The 20,513-nt window shown below is 36.9% G+C and overlaps 1 protein-coding gene across 3 annotated transcripts in view; it reads left to right on the top strand.

Moving 5' to 3' along the window:
• The window catches only part of LOC130246455 (claspin), a 37,678-nt gene that overhangs the window by 14,503 nt on the left and 2,662 nt on the right, over positions 1-20,513 (top strand). For all 3 annotated transcript variants that reach the window (XM_056479414.1, XM_056479415.1, XM_056479412.1), the window contains 14 exons: positions 471-659; positions 1,711-1,865; positions 3,123-3,319; positions 3,400-3,452; positions 3,702-3,859; positions 6,638-7,178; positions 8,809-8,869; positions 10,115-10,214; positions 10,720-10,823; positions 12,492-12,653; positions 14,445-14,566; positions 18,610-18,737; positions 18,810-18,927; positions 20,465-20,513. The exon at positions 20,465-20,513 is cut by the window's right edge and continues 28 nt beyond it. In XM_056479414.1, coding sequence (XP_056335389.1) covers positions 471-659; positions 1,711-1,865; positions 3,123-3,319; positions 3,400-3,452; positions 3,702-3,859; positions 6,638-7,178; positions 8,809-8,869; positions 10,115-10,214; positions 10,720-10,823; positions 12,492-12,653; positions 14,445-14,566; positions 18,610-18,737; positions 18,810-18,927; positions 20,465-20,513 — 2,137 coding nt within the window. The remainder of the gene's footprint in view (positions 1-470; positions 660-1,710; positions 1,866-3,122; positions 3,320-3,399; positions 3,453-3,701; positions 3,860-6,637; positions 7,179-8,808; positions 8,870-10,114; positions 10,215-10,719; positions 10,824-12,491; positions 12,654-14,444; positions 14,567-18,609; positions 18,738-18,809; positions 18,928-20,464) is intronic.

The raw sequence follows: 20,513 nt of genomic DNA, 5'->3' as shown, positions 1-20,513 counted from the left end.
CAAATTAAAATAAAATATGTTCAAATGTGTTCAGTTTTTAACCCAGACATTTAAAAAGAATATATTTTAGAGCAGTGATCACAATACTGTGAAACCCTGATATTTTATTTATTAATTATTTTTCCCAAGATAATCATTCTGTCAGAATCTCATACCGGCCCATGCCTAGCTAGGACTGACTTATTTAATTTCTTCAAAATCTGAGCTAAATAATCCATTATTGCTCTCATGATGGCTATTAAATCATGAAAATGTATATTTAAGCTCAATCAATTGTAGTATAATGCAAAGTACATCAGCGCCTAGTTTTTTTCTTTCATTGAAAAATTGAATGAATGGAAATGCTGTGGAAATTCAGCTTTTTGGTCCGTGAATGTCAGGGAAATTGGCTTTGAGTGAAAATGTTTAGTGTGTTTTGATTTTCTTTTGCACTTTTCAACAATTGATGGTTGATTGTGTGTCTGTTTCAGCTCTGAAAGCACTACAGGAGCGCTTCATGAAGCACTTCCAGCCCGCACCTCGTCCTAAACGAGAGCGCACGTTACAGCTTAATGTGGTGAGGAAAGACAGCAGTTCAACAGGACAGGAGGAGCTGCACTCTGAATCCATCACGATCAAAGTCAATGAGGGAGAAGACGAGCCGGTCAATGTCAAACCAGGTACAATCAATGCATTTACTTGCCCTCAGGTAGGCATGGGACAATAACCGGATTTAAGGTTTACCATATTGGGAAAATTAATGATTTTGAAAAGGTTTTTTGTTTGTTTGTTTTATTTCTGTGGTATATGTCATTTAAAACAGTTTTGTCAAACAAAAGCACTCTCCACATTAAAATACTGGTATTTGTCTTACTCTGACATTTGAAAAGAGCTTATATTAGAGCAGAAGTCACAATACTATCAAACCGTTTATCTAAGGTTATCATACCCTCAGGCCATTCAAGATGTAGGTCACTTTATTTTTACTTGTTGTTTTTTTTTGTAGGTTATCTTTTTAGCTCAAATTGTTGTTCTTTGGGATCCTTATAATGTTATTCAGTAGATGGCAGCACTAAAGATAAACAAAATGCATGCATATCATAATTAATACCCTTTAGGGCTGCGTGATAAATGGTAGGAGATTTAGATGTTGTCTTTCATGTGCATTTTGTCAGTAAAGCTGTTATTTGTAAACCTTCAGCATGTTTTTACATGGAGCAGGATTGACTACTGGGCAGGTTGATAATTAGATTGTATAATTATAGGATGTAAAAATGCTGCAAAAGAAATTCCTTCAAGAACCATGGTATCATTTAAAGATCAAATTTAACAAGCTCTGTTTACAATTGCAAACAAGACTTCATTATAACAATAGCAATTAAACCATTTTATTACATTTCAATGAAAGTAAACTGATAATGTCAGCGCCAATAGCCTAGTGGTTAGTGCGTCGACACGTAGCACTGAGGCGCTCACGGTGACCTGAGTTCGGTTCCCAGCTCAAGGTCCTTTGCCGACCCTTCCCCTGTCTCTGCTCCCCATGCTTTCCTGTCTGTAAATCTCCACTGTTTTATCACAATGAAGGCTAAAAACACCTAATAAAATAATTATAAAAAAAGAAAGTAAGTTGATAATGATTGTTAATAAGGGATTGTTTTAAATATTATTATTTCTCTATTATTGTGAACTGTTTTAATGTGCGTGTTACTTTACTCTGTGTATGTTTTGTAGGTGAGAAACTGGTGCTGTTGAAGTCTCGTTTGCAGCAAGCCATGGCCATCCGCAGGAAAGAGGAGCGAGAGAGAAGAGCTGCTCTTCATCGCCTCGATAATGAAGACTGTGAGGAAGAGGAGGAAGAAGAGATGACCGAGTCAGAGGATGAAGAGGTATTGAGATTATTTATTTATTTTAAACATGAATTCCTGTTGTGTGACTGTCTTGCTTTTAATGCATGTGGAAAACTCTGGTAACACTTTAGAGTAAGGTTGTATTAGTTTACGATGATGTATTTACTGACATGAACAAACAATGAACAGTACATTTATTACAGTATTTGCTCATGTTGGTTAACGTTAGGTAATGGAAATAAAGTTGTTCATTGTTAGTTTAAGTTAACTCATGATGATGTATTATCGAATAAGGATGAATTTATATGATAATAAGACATTAGTAAATGTTGAACTGACTTAAATAAATGCTGTACATGTATTGTTCATGTTAGTAAATACATTAACTAATGAAATCTTATTTTAAAGTCTGACCCAAACTCTTTTAGTGTAGTGAACTCACTTTGAGTTTAGTTTTGCCAGAAAAAGTTTTTGACATTTGTATAATGTTAATCTAAAATGTCTTCTGTAAAACATGTATTTATTTCTGCTTTTAATATTTGTTATACTTGAGTTTTTACAATTGTTTTAGCATTAAAATCACTCAGGATGCTGACATGGCTTTAAATAATTTAAACTAAACCTTTATTGTGCATAAACAAAAATAAATTACATGCAATTCATCCTCAAATCTTACTCAAACTGAGATTTGATCAAGTAGACAGACACAAGACTGACTTATTTTATTATTATTTAAAGAACCAAAAACTTGAAGACACACTACTTGTGTGCATTTGGCAGGGCCAGATCAGATTATTTATTAAAACATTTTAATGCAATACACTCAATTGGGGAATTGTTTTATAAAATTTGACCAGAAAAGATTTTCAATAAACCTTGTTCAATTGTGATTGCTTTTACAGAGTTATTTTAAGGTGAAATATCCATTAATAAATGTGCCGTTTGGATAGTGTTTGAAACTGGTATAAATGAAGCACCATTAGCTGAATTACAAAATACTTTGAGCATGAAGCGAATGTTTATTTTCCATCTGATAATGAAGGTTTATGCATTGAAAGTAAGGTTTTTAAATCATAAAAAGTACCTGCTTTGTTTAATTGTGTTGTCTGCTTATATGGTTTCTGCCTGGTATTTATAATTGACTTCAATTCATTTTGTTGTGAAGATAGCCCTTGAGGCTGCATGATATTAAAATAAACAGTTTAAATCAGTATAAATGAAGCGTTTATTCACTCTTTATGTTTCTTCTCTGAACTCAACTTCACCTGTTTAAACTTGAATCCAATTGCTTTTCAGGGTCTTGATGAATTGCTGGGAGATGGTAATGGTGATGATGATGAGGAGGAAGAGGAAGCAATGGACAAAGAGGAAGCAGAAGATGGAGTTTCAGTGAAAACCTGCCCGTCTCCAGGCTTCAAGAGTCCGTCTCCCACTCCAGCAGACACTGACGGCACACTGATGCTGTTTGCTGGAAGCTCCTGTTCCCGCACAGGGTGTGTGTTCATCATCTCATTAGTCGACTGCACATTTTCTGTAGTGCACATTGACAGAGCATCACTCTTTTCTTTTTCAGGGATGGTGTGAGAAGAATAGGAGCAGCTAGCCATGAAGCTGACAATAAAATGGGTGAGATTTTCCTCCTTATGGTATGTCTACGGTGCTCAGTGGTTTGAACGTCTGATTAGTAGTTTCTGTGCAGCTTCATAAACTCTAAATGAGAAACAATCCATCCTTTTCTTTGCAAAAATTGTGTCCTTTTACCCAGAAACCTTAATTTCTTTAAAAAAAAACCATGAAAGAAATGAGATTATTATGATCATATGATTAATTGTCAAATGCATATGAAATCAGACTGAAATGTGGTTGTGTTCACAGAGGACAGCAGTCACAACAGTAGTTTTGAGCTGATGGGCTCCATGATCACCTCATATCAGCCGGTGAACAGAGCTGCAGGTCGAGGCCTGTCCAGCAGTGCTTTCCGCTCTCCGTCTCCCTGCCTATTCCGATCCAGCTTTCTGGGCTCGGCATCAAAGGTGACGCACTTCTGCTTCTCTCATGCATCTGCACCTTTAATGCATGCACGATGACCACTAAGAGATGTATAATAAAAATGTAGACTCATTTTAAAGTGATAAAGCATGACAAGGGAAGACCCTCATAATACACATGTGTGGGGATATTAAATGAGTGTGTTTTAAAAATGTTCATGTTTTACATGACGCTTTATATAATTTTGTATTATTGTTTTATTTAGCTTTATTAGATTCATCTTAGGTGAGGCAGAAAATAAATAAATAATTTCAATTCACCTTTATTTGTATAGCGCTTATACAATGTAGATTGTGTCAAAGCAGCTTCACATAGAGGATCATAGTAAATAGGAACAGTGTAGTTCAGTTTGTAGTGTTTCAGGTCAGTTCAGTTGAGCTCAGTTCAGTGTGGTTTAATAATCACTACTGAGAGTCCAAATATTGAAGAGCAAATCCAACGGTGCGCAGCTCTACAGATCCTGAACCATGCAAGTCAGTGGCGACAGCGGAGAGGGGAAAAAAAACTTCACTAAAGGCGGAAGTGAAGAAAAAAAACCTTGAGAGAAACCAGGCTCAGTTGGGCACGACCATTTTAATTTCTCTGCTGGCCAAACGTCTTGTGCAGAGCTGCAGTCTCAGCGGCGGAGGCTGGAAGCTGGCCTCAGCGAAGACTCGTCTGTCTCTGGAGCGTCACAGGAATCAGTCTCATGTTCTCCACTCCTCCATGACCACCACAGTAGCTGCTCAGGATTCGGCCTGGTCCAGGATATGGGAACCTTGGGATCATCTCGTCGTTGGTCTTGGATCGAATCAGTGACTCTGCATAGTCTGAGGGCCTCGGGAAGAGTATCCCCAGGTGGAAATGGAGAATAAAGAAAATAATTAGCGTAGCTGATGTTCACAGTGTATATCAACAAGATGCAGAACATGTGTGGAAGCCCGCTAAGTGGTGCATTGAGTGTATGCTTTACTAAACAGATAGGTCTTTAAACAATATAGATACATATAAACATACACAAACACTATAAACACACACTTGTTCATTTCACCAATAATAATTATAATTTAATATTTTTTAAAGGGGAATAACCATTACAATGTTTGACATTTGGGTAGTTTTCAACTTTTCTATGCATGAAGCACTATTAGTTGGTTAAAATACGTTTTTGTGCAGTTATTTCTGATTAAAAAGGCTGTGAAATGTTTAGTTTTCACACTTATTGTGGCTGTATTTGGTTGACAAACCATTTCAGCATGAAACTAATCCATCAGAGTGATTTTATTATATTGTGATTGTTACGATCCTTGATGAAAATATGTCCAGGGAATTAAAAGGAGTAACATAAAGATGACCGAAGTATAAACTGGAGATTAAAATGGCAAGAGAAACTAATCTGAAAAAATAGAAATATAAATTAGCGCACTTCGCTAACTAGTGTGTCTATACATCAATAATTCTGCGTGCAAAGTATGTATGTCACGTGACTTACTAGTTTGTTCCAGATCTCCCTTGTCAAAGGTCACAGAAGGATTTTTAATGGAGCATTAGCGGGCTAGAGATGTACAAACACACATCACAACTCTCAAACAAATCTCACTCAAAGTCAACATCCGTAACAGCTACAAAACACACGGACACCACCAAACAGACAACACGCCAAAACAACAACAACAACAGCAGCAGCTAATCTCTTCCCGTTGCTGCTTCCTATTTAAAGAGCTCTGCAACAAACTTGATTGGCAGAGAGAGAAGTCGTCGTCACATGGTGGATTTAGATTGGCAGTCCTGTCAGCCAATAGTGCTTCGAAGTAGGAGGTACCTGTAAAAATGATTGGGCCAGTAGAGAGAGAGAGAGAGATCGAGAGAGACGGATAGAGACAGAAAGAACATACACGCAAAACTGCGGTTCATAACAGTGATGTAGAAAGTATTTGAGCTTAAACTTTCATGTCCATTATGCTTGACAGTGGAAATTTTGTCTTTTGGTGGCAACACCAATACTTAAATTCACATTAGCATATATTAACTTTTAATTCAATATCTAAAATAAGAAATATTGTGTTGATAGAAGGTGAATGCTGTAAAATAAGACACTGGTCTGATTTGTTGTTGTTTTTACTATTTGAGAAAAGAGGTCCTATAATAGTTTAACTACACCTTTATGTTCAGTTAAGTTTGAGTTATTAAATTGCAAATTCTAATTGCTGTTTACTAATCGATTAGCTGTTAGATTGCTAACTCAAATTCTAATTGCTGTTTACTAATCGATTAGCTGTTAGATTGCTAACTCAAATTCTAATTGTATTTGTCACATACAGAGTCATACACATTATGATTAGCGAAATGCTAACACAACGGCTCATGATCTTAAAATATAATAACAATAAGAATCAAAATTATGGAGAAAAAGGTGTCATGCAATAGAAAATTAAAGCAAAAATAAAATGTGTGAAGACTTTCGATATAGAGTATGTAGTATTGACCTCAAGGCTGATTTATATTTCTGTGTCGAGCGCACGTTTATGGTCCAACGCAGCCTTCGGCACTGTTACACTTTTTTATTGATATTTTTTGATGTTAAAAATGACTTGTGCTGCTTCATGTTGTCAACTTTTTATGTGTAGTCATGTTTGTAGTCACTTCTAGTCATTTCTTCCATAGGAAACCGAATCAGAAGTTCCAATCCAATCGCAAAATTGAGTGCACTCAATTAAGAATTGTCGTATAACACACTCTAAATATTAATAAACATTAATCCTCATCATCATCTCCCCCTGCAGAGCTCTGGTAAGATGTCTGAGCCGTCCCTTTCCCTGCCTGTGGAGGATTCCCAGGACCTCTACGCTCCGTCATCCCCTAGTGAATCTGCTCTCCCTCCGGCCGGAGACTCTCAGGGGCGCTTCTCCCTGGAGGACGACACTCAATCACAGCTACTGGACGCTGACGGGTTCCTGAACGTGGGTCCTCGCGGCGGTCCCACGCGCTCACACAAACGCCAGCTCATACTCGACAGCCTCGATGAAAACGCTATGGATGCTAACATGGGTGAGCTGCTGGGGCTGTGCTCGGGGGGCTTCGGCACAGGGCAGACCCAGCCCGGAGATTCTCAGCCTGGGGCGGAGGATGAGCTGCTGGGGTTGTGCTCTGGAGCTTTTACCACACAGCCTGGAGAGCCTGCTGCTGCTGCTGTTGGTGTTGATCCCAGGGAGAAAAACAACACTTCTGAGGCAGAAGAGAATAGAGAGGAGAGCCGTGGAGGATCTGAGGCGGATATGGACCAGCTGCTGGCACTCTGCTCCGGAAAGTTCACTGGAAGTCCATGTAAGTCTTGCTTTTGGTGTTTATGGAGCCTGTGCACAAGACTGTTATGACTTTATGAAAAAAGAAAACACATGACCATTTATATGTATTCATGTTCGTATTATATTACCTTTTGATATTATAAAAACCTACTTGTAGTAGTTTTATTAAATGCAGTTAATAACTAACTAAACTTGTTTTTCCTCACTGTAGATTTTAATGCATTCATATTCACTAATGAGACTATTGAAAAGTGTTGCTTGTACTTTTCAGATTCTTTTGCCAGTTAATTTGGTTGAAATTAGGGCTGCACAATATATCAGTTCAGCATCGATATCGCACATCTGCAATAGTCAAATCACAGTGTTGAGTCTGGATTCTAATTGAGCTACAAAACACGGGATTTTTAGAGTCACTACAAAGTTTACCCATAATAGAGCACGTTTATCATTTGCATGTGTTTTTAAGGCCTGTGGCTGAGCATTTCAGGAGAGTTTAAAGCATTTAGGCACAAGAAATGATGACTTTGAGACGTAACAAATAGACTTGTATTGTATTATACAATGAAGATGATGCACTCTCAAAATGATGGGTCTTAAACTCAATTCCTGGAGGGCCACAGTTCTGCACAGTTTGCACCAACCCTAATCAGCTTATGCAACTAATCAAGGTGTTTAGGACTCTTTTGTACCTCGATTATTTGGATCAGCTGTGTTTTATTAGGAATGGTGCAGAACTGTGGCCCTCCAAGAACTGGATTTGACACCCATGCTCAAAAGTACAAAACGTGTCACTGGGACTGTGCCTTTTCAAAAGGTACACTTCAGTACCTATAAGATACAATGAGGTGCTCATTAGTACTTTTTTAGCTACTGATTTTGCAATTAGTAAGTGAAGCTAATCACAAGAGGCTGCGATGTGAAATGTATGTGTATGATTTATTTTCCCCGGCCAGAGCAAATGCGTGACTGCCGTCTATGTGTGATAGTCTTACTAGCCAATTGAGTGAGCACACTTTTGTTCTGCCCTATCAGAATTGGTCAACTGAACTATGCAGAATGCACAATATCTGCATAGTTCCACAATACACAAACAAAAACATACAGGAAAGCGCAGACGATTGGGATAATGGCGTCTGCTGCTTCAGAAGCATTAATAGACAAATTAATATCAAAAGAAAATCAGGACATCGGTAATATGGAAATATTTTGATTTCAAAGTCACAGATCCAAACAAAAACAGGTCATTTTTAGGAGCTGTTGCAGAATTGTTGTCACCGTTTACAGATTATTGACCTGAAGCTTGACTATAAAATTACATTGCAAATCAAATCGCAGTCGCAATATCTGTCGCAATTATCGCAATTAGATATTTCCCCTAAATTGTACAGCTCTATTGCGATTACTCAATTTATGTATCCAAATACTGTTGGACTCCAGAAAAAGTCAAATAGAGCTGTTCATTCATCTGAAACTGCATTCATATTGCAATATCACAGAAAAATACAATATTGCGATGTCAGATTTTTCCAATATCGTGCAGATATTGGAACAGAAAGATCTAATACTGGCAAAAGCTTAGTGTTTATGCTGAGGGTGAAAGATGGTTTAGCTTCAGTTTTGGATAACAATTGTTAACTTCTTCTTTTTAGCTGCTTCTTCACTGAGATCAGTCACCAGTCCTGCCTTTGACAAGACGTCTGAAACAAACAGGTACTCAATCAGTTAAAGGAACACTCCACTTTTTTTGTAAACGGCTCATTTTTACAGTAAACAGTTGACTTGAACCTTTTTTATTATTATTAATATTAATTTAGCCGGTTTCTTGTTCTGGCGAGGCCGCTTAACCTAGCTTAGTTTTTCCCTATTGAGAATTTTTCTATTTCAAGTGTTTAGTAATTTGGTCTGTGTAGCAACGCATAACTGCTGGATTGTTTCAGTCTACATATATTCCTTTAAAATTAACATTTTGTTGAATCAGAAAGAGCTTTACTGATGGGTATGTTTGCATGTACAAGGAATTAGTTTTTGTGAAGTTTCCACAGTGTAACAGAAAGATAGTGACAGGACAAAAACAGATAATAAAGACACATTTAAAAGAAACAGAAAAAAAAGAAGTAAACAGAATAGAAATATACAACCCGACAAATGTATGTACAGATTTATTACCATGTACAATATTGTATGTGTAGCTTTATTATGTGCAAACTGAAATGTTAAATAAGTATATTGCTGCATTCCAATTTGGATACTGTCAGTCCTAAATAGTATACGAAAATAGATCTAGTGTTTCCCAAACTGTAGTATGTTGAAAAGAGTGTGCCTAAGGTTCCTGGATGCTCTACTTTAGGGGTGTCCAAACTCAGTTCTGGAGGGCCGGTGTCCTGCTGAGTTTAACTCCAATTTTGCTTCAAAACACACCTGCCAGGAAGTTTCTAGTGTATCTAGTAAGAGCTTGATTAACTGGTTCAGATGGGTTTGATTAGGGTTGGAGCTAATCTCCCCAGGACACCGGCCCTCCAGGACCGAGTTTGGACACCCCTGCTCTTTTATTTTTGGTAGAAATACAAAGTGTGGAACAGTCGGTACTCAAACCACTAATATTACCCACAATACATTGCATCTGAATTAGATTAGAACTACAAAGTGTAAACCAACTACAAACATGGCGGACACATAAGACCAACCATCAAGTGTTTGAGTGACTATTAATATCTTGGCAACTGGAAAATATTTAAATCACGTTTTCCGTGTTTTATTTAATTTGCAACACAATGTGAACTACTTTTGGACATTAATTTCTGATGCATAATTATCAAAAGACCTGAGGAGATTTCTGCAGATAAAAGACTATATCGGGACGCGCATATGTGTATATTGGGATGCATAAACAGTGCTCCACAGTTATTATAAAGGTTGTAAATGCTAATTGCATTATACTCATTATCTGATGAATAGAAAGAAGAACATAATTGAAGAACAAGAAGAAGAGGAGGAAGAAGAAGAGGCGGACTGTGAGTTTCGGCTGCTGTCAGATGCAGACAGCCTCAGTGAAAAGGTATTAAACAAATACAAGGAAATCAGAGCAAATATTCCTACTTTATTCAATCTGGCAGTATTGGACAGAGGGAATTCTAAAATGCTATCAGAAATTACACTCTTGTGCTGTTTTTGTATATATATATATATATATATATATATATATATATATACTTTATTGATGGGATTTAAATAGATGTGCACAAAACAGAAAAACAAATGGTCATAAACAAGCAAACAAACATTTCCAACACTTTAATTCCCCTTTGTGGCTTAAACAGAAGAGGTACATAGCTAAAAGTCTGCAAACATCAATGTTCCTTAAGTGTTATACAAATGCACAGCACTGTTATAGTAGTAAATAAATCAATAAATAAATCAAAATGTGAAAAGGAAAATACAAAAAGATATATGATATACAAACAAAGTGAACCGCTTGGTGTACAATAGCAGAAAGTTGCTGTGTTTACCTGGAATTGTTACGTCTTTTAGTGCTATTAACTATTTGCTTTTAATTTCAATAGGAAAATGAGGATAAATCTGAAGCTGAAGAGGAGGAAACTGAGAATGAAGAAGAGGAAGAGGAACGGGAAGCAGTGTTTGGGCGACGCCCGGGCAAAAAGAAAATGTTGGTCTATTGTTGTTTTCCAGAGAGATTTATGAACAATGCCACTTTTTTAGGTTGCTAATGAATGCAGTTAATGTTGTGTGCTTGTAAATGTCCAAACATGCATGAAATTAAGATGTGTTTGTTAAAAAGATGCATCGTAATTATTTTGAGTTGTACTTATTAAAACATATCAAAGTAGTCCTACGATAATGTAATTCTGTCTGTCCTGAAGGATGTGTAAAAGCTAGTGGTTTGAAGGATAGTGGTGAAGAATAATGAATTGAGATGACAATTATTCAGTATTTTAGGGCAGAACTTTGATTCTTAAGTGCTCTTTTAACCTCCTAGGGCTTGAGTGTACTCATACGTGGACAGCACATTTTAGCTCTTAAGTGGCTTTTTAAAATACTTTGAATGTTTTATATTTTGTTGCAGACATCCAGTGTCATCCTGCATCTGTTGTGCAGCTAATAAAATGTCCGAAACCCTATTTTAAACCGTCCAAAATGGGGACATTTTTTGTTTTGTTTTTACTCTCTGATAGTTAAAAGCAATGTTAAATATGCATTAAAAAACATTCAGGAAAAAGTGTTTTATGTACATTCAGACCACGAATCCACATATATGGACATCATTTTTCTCTTAAAGTACATATCAAAAGATGGTAATTAGATTTTTAATCTAATTAGGTTTTAATAAGCCCAAATAGCAAAGATAAATAAAAATGCATGTAAAAAAAGACCTCGGGCCTTAAGAGGTTAATACTCAGCAAATGCATCTTAATCTAAATATCAAGACATTTGTTTTGTTTTTTTGATAAATTGTTACACTCAGAAGCATTTTTATATTAGTTATTATACAAAATTAGATGAGTTATATGAGTAATATACGAGTTATTGATCATATGAACTATGCTAAATAGCGGTTTTCCCTATAATATTTTATGGTAGGATAATATTAGACATGGTTATTTAAAAATCTAAAATCTGTGGTTTCAAAAACATCTAAATATTCAGAAAGTTATGTTTTAAAGCTGTTCAGATTAAATTATTCTGTACATTACTAATGCAGTTGAGTTTTTATACATTTACAGTAGTAAAATTACACATATCCTCATAATAAACCTGATCTTAATAGTGATTTTTTGCTTAATTAAAAAATGGACTCATTCTTTATTGCTACTGTACAATGCACTGAGTAAATATTGCACAGTGATTGACTTCAGTTTGCATATGCACAAGAATAAAATAACAGCATTTGAAATATGAGTGGACTATTGATACAATACTACAGTGATTTAAATGTGAAGTGTTGAATACAGTATTGCACAAAAGATGGATTCAGCGGTGTCCTGCTCCAACACACTTACCTGTAGGCTCCAAACAAACCTGAAGGACTCAATTAGTTTGATCTGGTGTGTTTAATTAGGGTTGGAGCTAAACTATGCAGAGCTGTGGCTCTCTAGGAGTTGTTAGTGTCATGGGATGTGAATATGTTTACTATATGATGTTAAATAATATGAAGTGCAGCTAAAGGTAAACATGAATGCCAAAGCTATGCCTGTGCAACTGTGATTTTAGAGTTTACATGATCCAAGCTCATATAGTCAAAAGCTAAATGTGAAAGTTAATTGCCGCTTTCTTTTGTGTCCTATGAAGCCTAATATCTGTTTTAATCTTCCTGCAGACGTCTGGCTCAGTTTGTGGAGTCTGAGGCGGAGCTGTCGGGCAGCGATGTGGGCAGTGAAGACGAGGATGAGGACGGTGGTGATGAATACGAGGAAGAGGAGATGATGGAGGATTTACCTTCAGACGAGGAGCTGATGGACCAAGTGAACAAAATTCACATGTAAGAGAGATTTTTTTACAAATCTCGACGTTTGATTTGCGCTTTAATTAGCGGCAGGTTAGCATTTGTTCTCCACTTGCCAGAACTGTTGGTTTACTTTTTACACCTGCACTACAATCCACTGTAGACCAAATTATTAGAGAGAGTTTAATTATCTGTGATGTTTAACAAAACAAGGACATTTTTCTTGTGGAGAAATTCAGTTTGGCTGGAATAAAAACTATGGCTAATATTAGTTATTATATTAGTATATATTAGCCCCCTTATGAAATATATTTATATGTATATTTTTCTGTTCTTTGCTCTTTTCTCTCTATTTGTATGGGATTCAATGTAATTTTGTGTACCTCTTTGCATTTAAAACAAGCTTGCAGCATGGTCAGAGAAAATGGATAGTTTGACAAACAATAGTTATAAAAATAGGTTTAATAAACTAGTAAAAATAAAAGGAGATTTTAAAGACAAAAACCTGGCAAATGTCTGAACATAACATCTGAACTGTGAAATTAAAATAATTCAGCCTTTTGAAATAATAAACAGTGTTTTGTAATGATAGGTGTCTTCGTCTCAGGTGTACACTGCTTTCTAAATGTTTCATCAGCCTGTTGTCAATTATTTCTTGCATTAATTGCTAGGAACCATAGTTATAGGTAAAAAATCTAATGTAACTGATGAAAATAACTTATTTTTGCCCAGCTGACTGGATATTGCTCTATAAAGATCAATAACTACTTATTGTCTCTGACATGCATTATAATCCCTCATTGCACATCTTGCAGTGATTTATGTTACATATAAATACAAGTGATGTACAATAACTAAATATATATGTTTCTCTTGTCTACAGAACAAACCACTGTTATACAGTAACTTGCTTAATTAACCTAGTTAAGCCTGTAAATGTCACTTTAAGCTGAATATTAGTATCTTGAAAAATAACTAGTCAAATATGATGTGCTGTCATCATGGTGAAGATCAAATAAATCAGTTATTTGACATTAGTTATTAATGTTGTGTGATAGTGTTGATAATTCTCCCTTAAACTGCATATTTAACGAACAACACTTATTATAATTGCATTATTTAAATAGTTTTTGCTGTGAAATTGTCAGACATACACTTAAATGCAGGATTAATGGCTGCTGCTAGAGACTGTTACATCATTACACCACATGGGGGAGTCAAACTGTTGATATCACGACAGTACAGAGAACTTCCATCATTTACTCTCCCTGTAAGCTCAAGCTGTTTGAGTTTCTTTCTTCTGCTGAATACTATATTTACCAGACAACAATTATTATCTGGAGAGGCTTTAAAGGAAATATTGTTAAATGTAAATCCTTAAACACGTGAATTCTTATCAAAAGTAAACCTTAAACTGTTTTCCATTTTTATTTGTGTATTATTTATTGCTGATGATGGCTTTTTGTTGTTATAATTGTTTTTATAGTGAAATAATATTTATAAAATGTTCATTTGATCTGGTTTTGCCATGAAATGGACAGAAGCTGATATGACATTCAGAACTCTGTCTCTGTATATGTCTTTATATTTTACAGAATGTAAGAAACCAGTAGCCACTGGCTTCAATAGTATTTGACATTCCCACCATGGACATCAATGGCTACTGGTTTCTAACATTCTTCAAAATATCACCTTTTTGTTCAACAGAAAGGTTTGATATCACTCGAGTCTGAGTAAATAGTGAGTACATTTTTATTTTAAGGCGAGACATCAGTGCACTTATGTTGATGGTGTAGGTAAAACAGGCTGACTGTTTTCTCTCTACAGGAAGCAGATCTTGGATGATGATAAGCGGAAACTGCGTCTGTATCAGGAGCGCTACCTCGCGGATGGAGATCTGCATTCTGATGGCCCAGGACGGGCTCGCAGATTCCGCTGGAAAAACATTGGTGTGTTTTTGCTCATCTTAAGAAAGCTCACTTTGCATTATTTAGGCCATGTCCACGGGTATTTTCCCTCCTTTAGTTTTTACAAGCAATCTCCATCCACATGAACATGCGAAAACCCACTGTGATGGATGTTACGAACCAACAGGGGGCGATAATGACACCTTTCCGGTGAAAGGTTAACGTGAATTTATTTTAAATTTCATACGTTTCTTTTTACAGCATCGATGTTGTAATGTAAATAAAGTATAACCTGTTACGCGTGATTCATACGAGGTGTCAACTTCAACACTTCCCATTCACTTTAAATGGGTGACGTCAGGCATTGCCGAACTGCATTGTGGATCTGTCGGCGCCGCTTCAGAGGTGTTGCTTGCTACAAAAGTTGGGACTTACTCAACATTTCAAGCGCCGATGGAAGCGTCAGCCAATCAGATCGCTGTATGCAAATGCCCAGCTCAGGCAGTGGCCTATTGTTGACTAATGTCATTGGCTGACGCTGCTATGATGATTGCGTCAGCTCCAACCTCAGACACGCCCTCTGTCAAGCGTTGACGCTGAAGCCCCATGTGAATGGGGAGTTAAATAGACTTAAGCGTTCATTCAGATCAGGGATGGGCAAACTCTATCCTGGAGGGCCGGTGTCCCTGCATAGTTTTGCACTAACCCTAATCAAACACACCTGCTTGTAGCTTTCTAGTGATCTTGAAGACACTAATTAGGGTGTTCAGGTGTGTTTGATTAGTGTTGGAGCAAAACTCTGCAGGGACATCGGCCCTCGAGGATCGAGTTTGCCCATGCCTGATTTAGATCATAGGTCTCAAACTCAATTCCTGGAGGGCCGCAGCTCAGCACAGCTTTGCTCAAACCCTAATCAATCACAGCTGATCCAACTAATCAAGGTGTTCAAGACTACTAGACACTTGGGCTGTTTCTCAATATGCGTTCTTCAGCGATCTTGCGTTCTCGTGTGACGTCATCATCAGCTGCCCAAGTTCAGTTCCAAAACTCAATACCACAAGAACGGAGGACATGTGAAAGTTCCCGGATGTGTTCTTGGTATTGAGGACGCACCGATGCAGACTTGAGTGCAAAACTCGCTCTAGAAGTCCCAGAAGTCATTGCGACTGGAGGTGGGAAGTGCAGCATTTTATATAGATTTATTATTAAAGTTCAGAGATATAACTTATTTACATCAGGAGTTTCCCTAAACGAAACGGTGAAAGTAAACATTACCATGACAATCTTAATAAAGGAATAAACACATTAAGGGTGTTTATTTGCTGAAATTCATATTAAAATCTGTTTTATTTATGTTGTGCACTGTATATTTGTAAAGTCTTTATGCAGAGTATATACTGTGAAAAGGGGAAAAGCAATCGTTGTATGAAGGCTGTAATGTTTAAATTTCCATTAAACACATGAAGGTCACGTGACCATCAGGAAGAACCAGGGACGAACGCAGCATCTCATTTCTCACAGGACGCACTCTCTGTTCTCGTGGTCTCCCATGTTCGTTCTTCTGAGGTGACCTGGCAAGACCGATCTTCACGAGCGCAAGTCCCTTCTCTGCATTCTTGGCATTGAGAAACAGCCTTGTAGTCTTGAACACCTTGATTAGTTGGATCAGCTGTGTTTGATTAGGGTTGAAGCAAAACTGTGCAGAGCTGCAGACCTTCAGGAATTGAGTTTGAGACCTATGAGTTAGATGTTCAAGCGAGACTGCATAAACGCTAGAGCCAGCAGGAGGAGCAGGCGAGTGCTGAAACTCCATCGAAAATACTGGGGTAAAATAAATGTTCATGTTTTAAAGACATAAAGGCGGTAGGGCTGGACAAAATGGGCAAAAAAAAATCATATCCCGGTATCTTTAGGAGGAATGACGGTATATGATTTATATATATATATATATATATATATATATATATATATATATATATATATATATATATATATATATATGGTATTTTCCCTTAAATGGTTGCTTGAGAGTCAAAGCCTTTATTACCTTAATTAAGCAGTTTTTGAGCAAATTATAATTCCAACACAGGGGTTTCCTTCCCTGTTTCCAAATAAACAGCTGCACAAAATCTTTAATAAATAAATACAGTACAGGTTTTTCTCCTGCTCAAAACTGTTGCACAACATTTCAAATTATAGACAAAATCTTTAATAAATAAATACAGTACAGGTTTTTTCCCCTGCTTAACACTATACACAGCTCTACTGTGATGCTGTGCAAATAACAAAATAAACAGAACCATAGAAAACACAGCTACATCGTCAGAGCAAAAAAGGACACACTTAAATAGTAACTCAACAAATAGTCTTGTAGGATAGATGAGAACCACATTGAATGTAAATATGAAACACACAGTATTTTATGTCACAATTACAGTGTTGTTATAAGTAATCCTGTATACCACAGTTGTGTGATATAGAAACAACAATGAAATCAGCTTGATGTTTATTAGTTACACATTTACATGTATGTATTGTGCACAATTATTAACAGTGCACATGTCGAAGATATCTAAAGAGAAGTCTTTCACTCTATGTAAAGTCCTACGCTTTTTTTTGACTAAACTTGTTTTACTTAATATTAAATAAGGAGATGAAAGCGAATCGACTATAGAAATGAGAACGAAATGGTTTGAGAGTGCTGTGATGAAATGCTGGTTAAGCATATGTAAACAGTCATTATACCAGAGCAGAACGCAGAGCTGAATGTGTTATAATGTAAATGTAAAGAAGAGACCGTCGTCAGATAAATACTGAACTTATAATCAGTGAATATGAGCTGGTTTCACTTTCGAAATGCGGTGTAAATTGGTCTTGTTATGGCGGTTTTAATTCTTTTGAACACATGCAGGTGCTGTTGTCAATTTCACAAGGCTTTTATGCTCGTTCCTGCTGTCAATTACAGAAGAAATGATCGATAAAAGGTTTCTGATGAACCGCTGTGACGGCTGCAGGCGCTGTGTTGCACGCGAGGTGAAGTCAGATTTGTCCAGGCAGTCAGATTTCGATACAACACCAGCACTGCATGTTCCTCCATGTCACGTCAGTGATGGGTCATTCTTGAACAATCTTTAGTTTGACTCATGGAGTGAATCATTCATTTGTGCAAGTGGAGCTCGCGTGCTACCTTGGAGTGGTCTGTTTTGCACAGAATGCGCACGTGTGGCCTTAAACCATGTCGATATAACAGATATTGGATAATCCCGCATTGCGTTGGGGAATATATCGATATATCCCCAGAACTCGATATACCGCCCAGCCCTACATGGCGGGACAACATAAAACTGAATGCAGTGCTTCTTGTACATTCTGAGGCTCATTTTATATTGTATATCAATAAGGCCGTGAAGATCAGTGAATCTTAAAGATATCAGATCTTAAACGTGGTGTTTTTATAGTGCAAGACTGAAAATTTCAAGTCCATGTGCATATTGCCCGCTATGTATTTTTAAATTGAATAGGAGTCAGTGCAAATGTGAGAGCAGAGGAGGATTTGGTGTAAACCCAGCTGTGTTGGCCGATCAGAAAGGAGAAATCGGCTCACATGCTGTTTAGGGCAGTGTATTTGCAAGGGCCTAACAATACGATACAATATATTGCGATTTATAATAAGTATTTTTATATTACAATAGTTTGTATTAGTGTGTGTGTTATATTACATTGATAACTTGAGTTGGCAGACAAATATTTCCATTTTATTTTCCATCTACTTCAATTTATTAGACCACAAATGACAAATTGTCCCTCTTAATTCCAACAGGGAAAACCAACAACAGTCAAGACTGCATGATTATATGCTGTCATGGCTTTACAATCAAAAAATGTGATCATAATGGAAGTCAACGGGGCAAAAACGGCACCAACATAACCAAAGAGGAGTCAATCTGAGCAATGCAAAACGGTTAAACTAAAGTGTTACCAAAGACCATTTTGAAAACCCTAAAAAAACCAAACAAACCCTTTGGTCCAAAAGTCAGAACATGGATATTTTGGTTATTGACACAGTCGTCTTGTGTTTTGAGCAGATGACAGCTTTGACTTCGGTGGATTGGGTCCTGATGGAGATGAGGATGAGGACGATGAAGAGGTAGATCAGATCGAGTTACAGAGACGGAAAGAGCGTTTGGAGAGGGAACAGTGGATTCGAGAACAGGTGTGTGTGTGTGATGCTATATGTTGTGTACATGATTGTGTGTGTCTTGTCTGACATGACGCTGTTCTGTAGACTGAAGCTCGCGGCAAGAAAGGAGAAGAAGCAGAGGATGAAGAAAAGATTGGAGAAGAGGACAGTCAGTTCATGAAGCTAGCCATGAAGTTAACGGCTAAGACCCTTCAGAAGAAAGGTACCGTCATACATTTCTACCAAAAGGAGCAAAATAAAACATTTCATAATCATTTTCCTCAAGTGAGGAAACAAAAGGTTTATTATTAAAGTTATTTTAGGTGCATTAAGTGTGTATGAAGCAACTGTAGGTGGCAGTAATACTGTTTCTAAAATTATTTATAGTTATGTTAATACAGAACTTTTGTTGAAATAAATAAATAAATGCAAACTAATTCGATTAATTAATTTTTTTTTTTGGTGCTGTTTAACAGTGTTTAACAAGTAAATATTGCTGAGGTCAATATTATTAGACTATGTATTGAAGATTTATTGTATTTATTTATTTATTTAGAAACTTTTTATTTATGATTTTTCAATCAATTTTATTTTACAGAACAATCGCTTCACCAACAACTTCACCCCTTACAGATGAAGGAATAAACATATTATATAAACTTTTAAAAATAAAGTAATAATAATAGTACTCCAGTAAGATTAAGTTTAAAAAATGTAACACACATCCTATATAGAAAAATCATAATAAATCATATCAATTATTTGTGTCAACTCTTATTGAAACATGAAGTTGTTATTGGAGTTATGTAATAATTTTATTTACACTACCTGATTAAAGTCTTGTGGTTGATCACAGTTGTAAGAGCAACACATAATAACTGGACTTCTGGTTGATCATTTGATAAAGTGTCAGAAGGTGGATTTCTCTGCTGAATCATCTGTTGATCTGCATCCCAATCATCACCAATACTGCTGAAGATCTACTGGAACCAACAAAGAGACAAGATTCTGTGAGAAATCAGTCAGGTTTGGTGAAGGAGAAATCATGGTTTGGGGTTTCATTCAGTATGGGGGCGTGCGAGAGATCTGCAGAGTGGATGATCAACATCAACAGCCTGAGGTATCAAGACATTTGTGCTGCCCATTACATTACAAACCACAGGAGAGGGCAAATTCTCCAGCAGGATAGCGCTCCTTCTCATACTTCAGCCTCCACATCAAAGCTCCTGAAAGCAAAAAAGGTCAAGCTGCTCCAGGATTGGCCAGCCCAGTCACCAGACATTAACATTATTGAGCAGGTCTGGGGTAAGATGGAGGAGGCGTTGAAGATGAACACAAAGAGTCTTGATGCAGTCCTCCAAGCTCATGATGGAGTCAGACACAATATTCATTCTGTTTCCACTGCAGCATGAGCACATATTCTATACTGGACATTATTGAAGGTTCAGTGAGCAGACTTTAGTCTAAGCAGAGTCAGACCTTACTGTCCTAATCAAATCAGTCAACATCAAGACATGATCAGATTATATTGTGCTCAAATAAGCGTAATCTAGAGGCATTTGCTTTTCATATAAGACACTTCTGATACCAAATGATCAACTAGAAGTCAAGCTATTATTTGCTGTTCTTAACTTAGATAGGCGACAAGACCTTCGTCATGTAGTGCATGTTGATCTTGCCATAAAATAGCCATAAGTTGCTAATGTGGCAATAAATAATCAAACAAACAAAACATAGCTGTATTTTCCACCTGTTTACAGACCCTCCAGCTGTACCTGCGGTAGAGAAAGCGTCTCCCAGCACCAACCA

Source organism: Danio aesculapii, chromosome 19, assembly GCF_903798145.1.
Source record: "Danio aesculapii chromosome 19, fDanAes4.1, whole genome shotgun sequence".
Classification (NCBI taxonomy): domain Eukaryota; kingdom Metazoa; phylum Chordata; class Actinopteri; order Cypriniformes; family Danionidae; genus Danio; species Danio aesculapii.
This window is presented reverse-complemented; position numbering and strand designations above follow the sequence as displayed.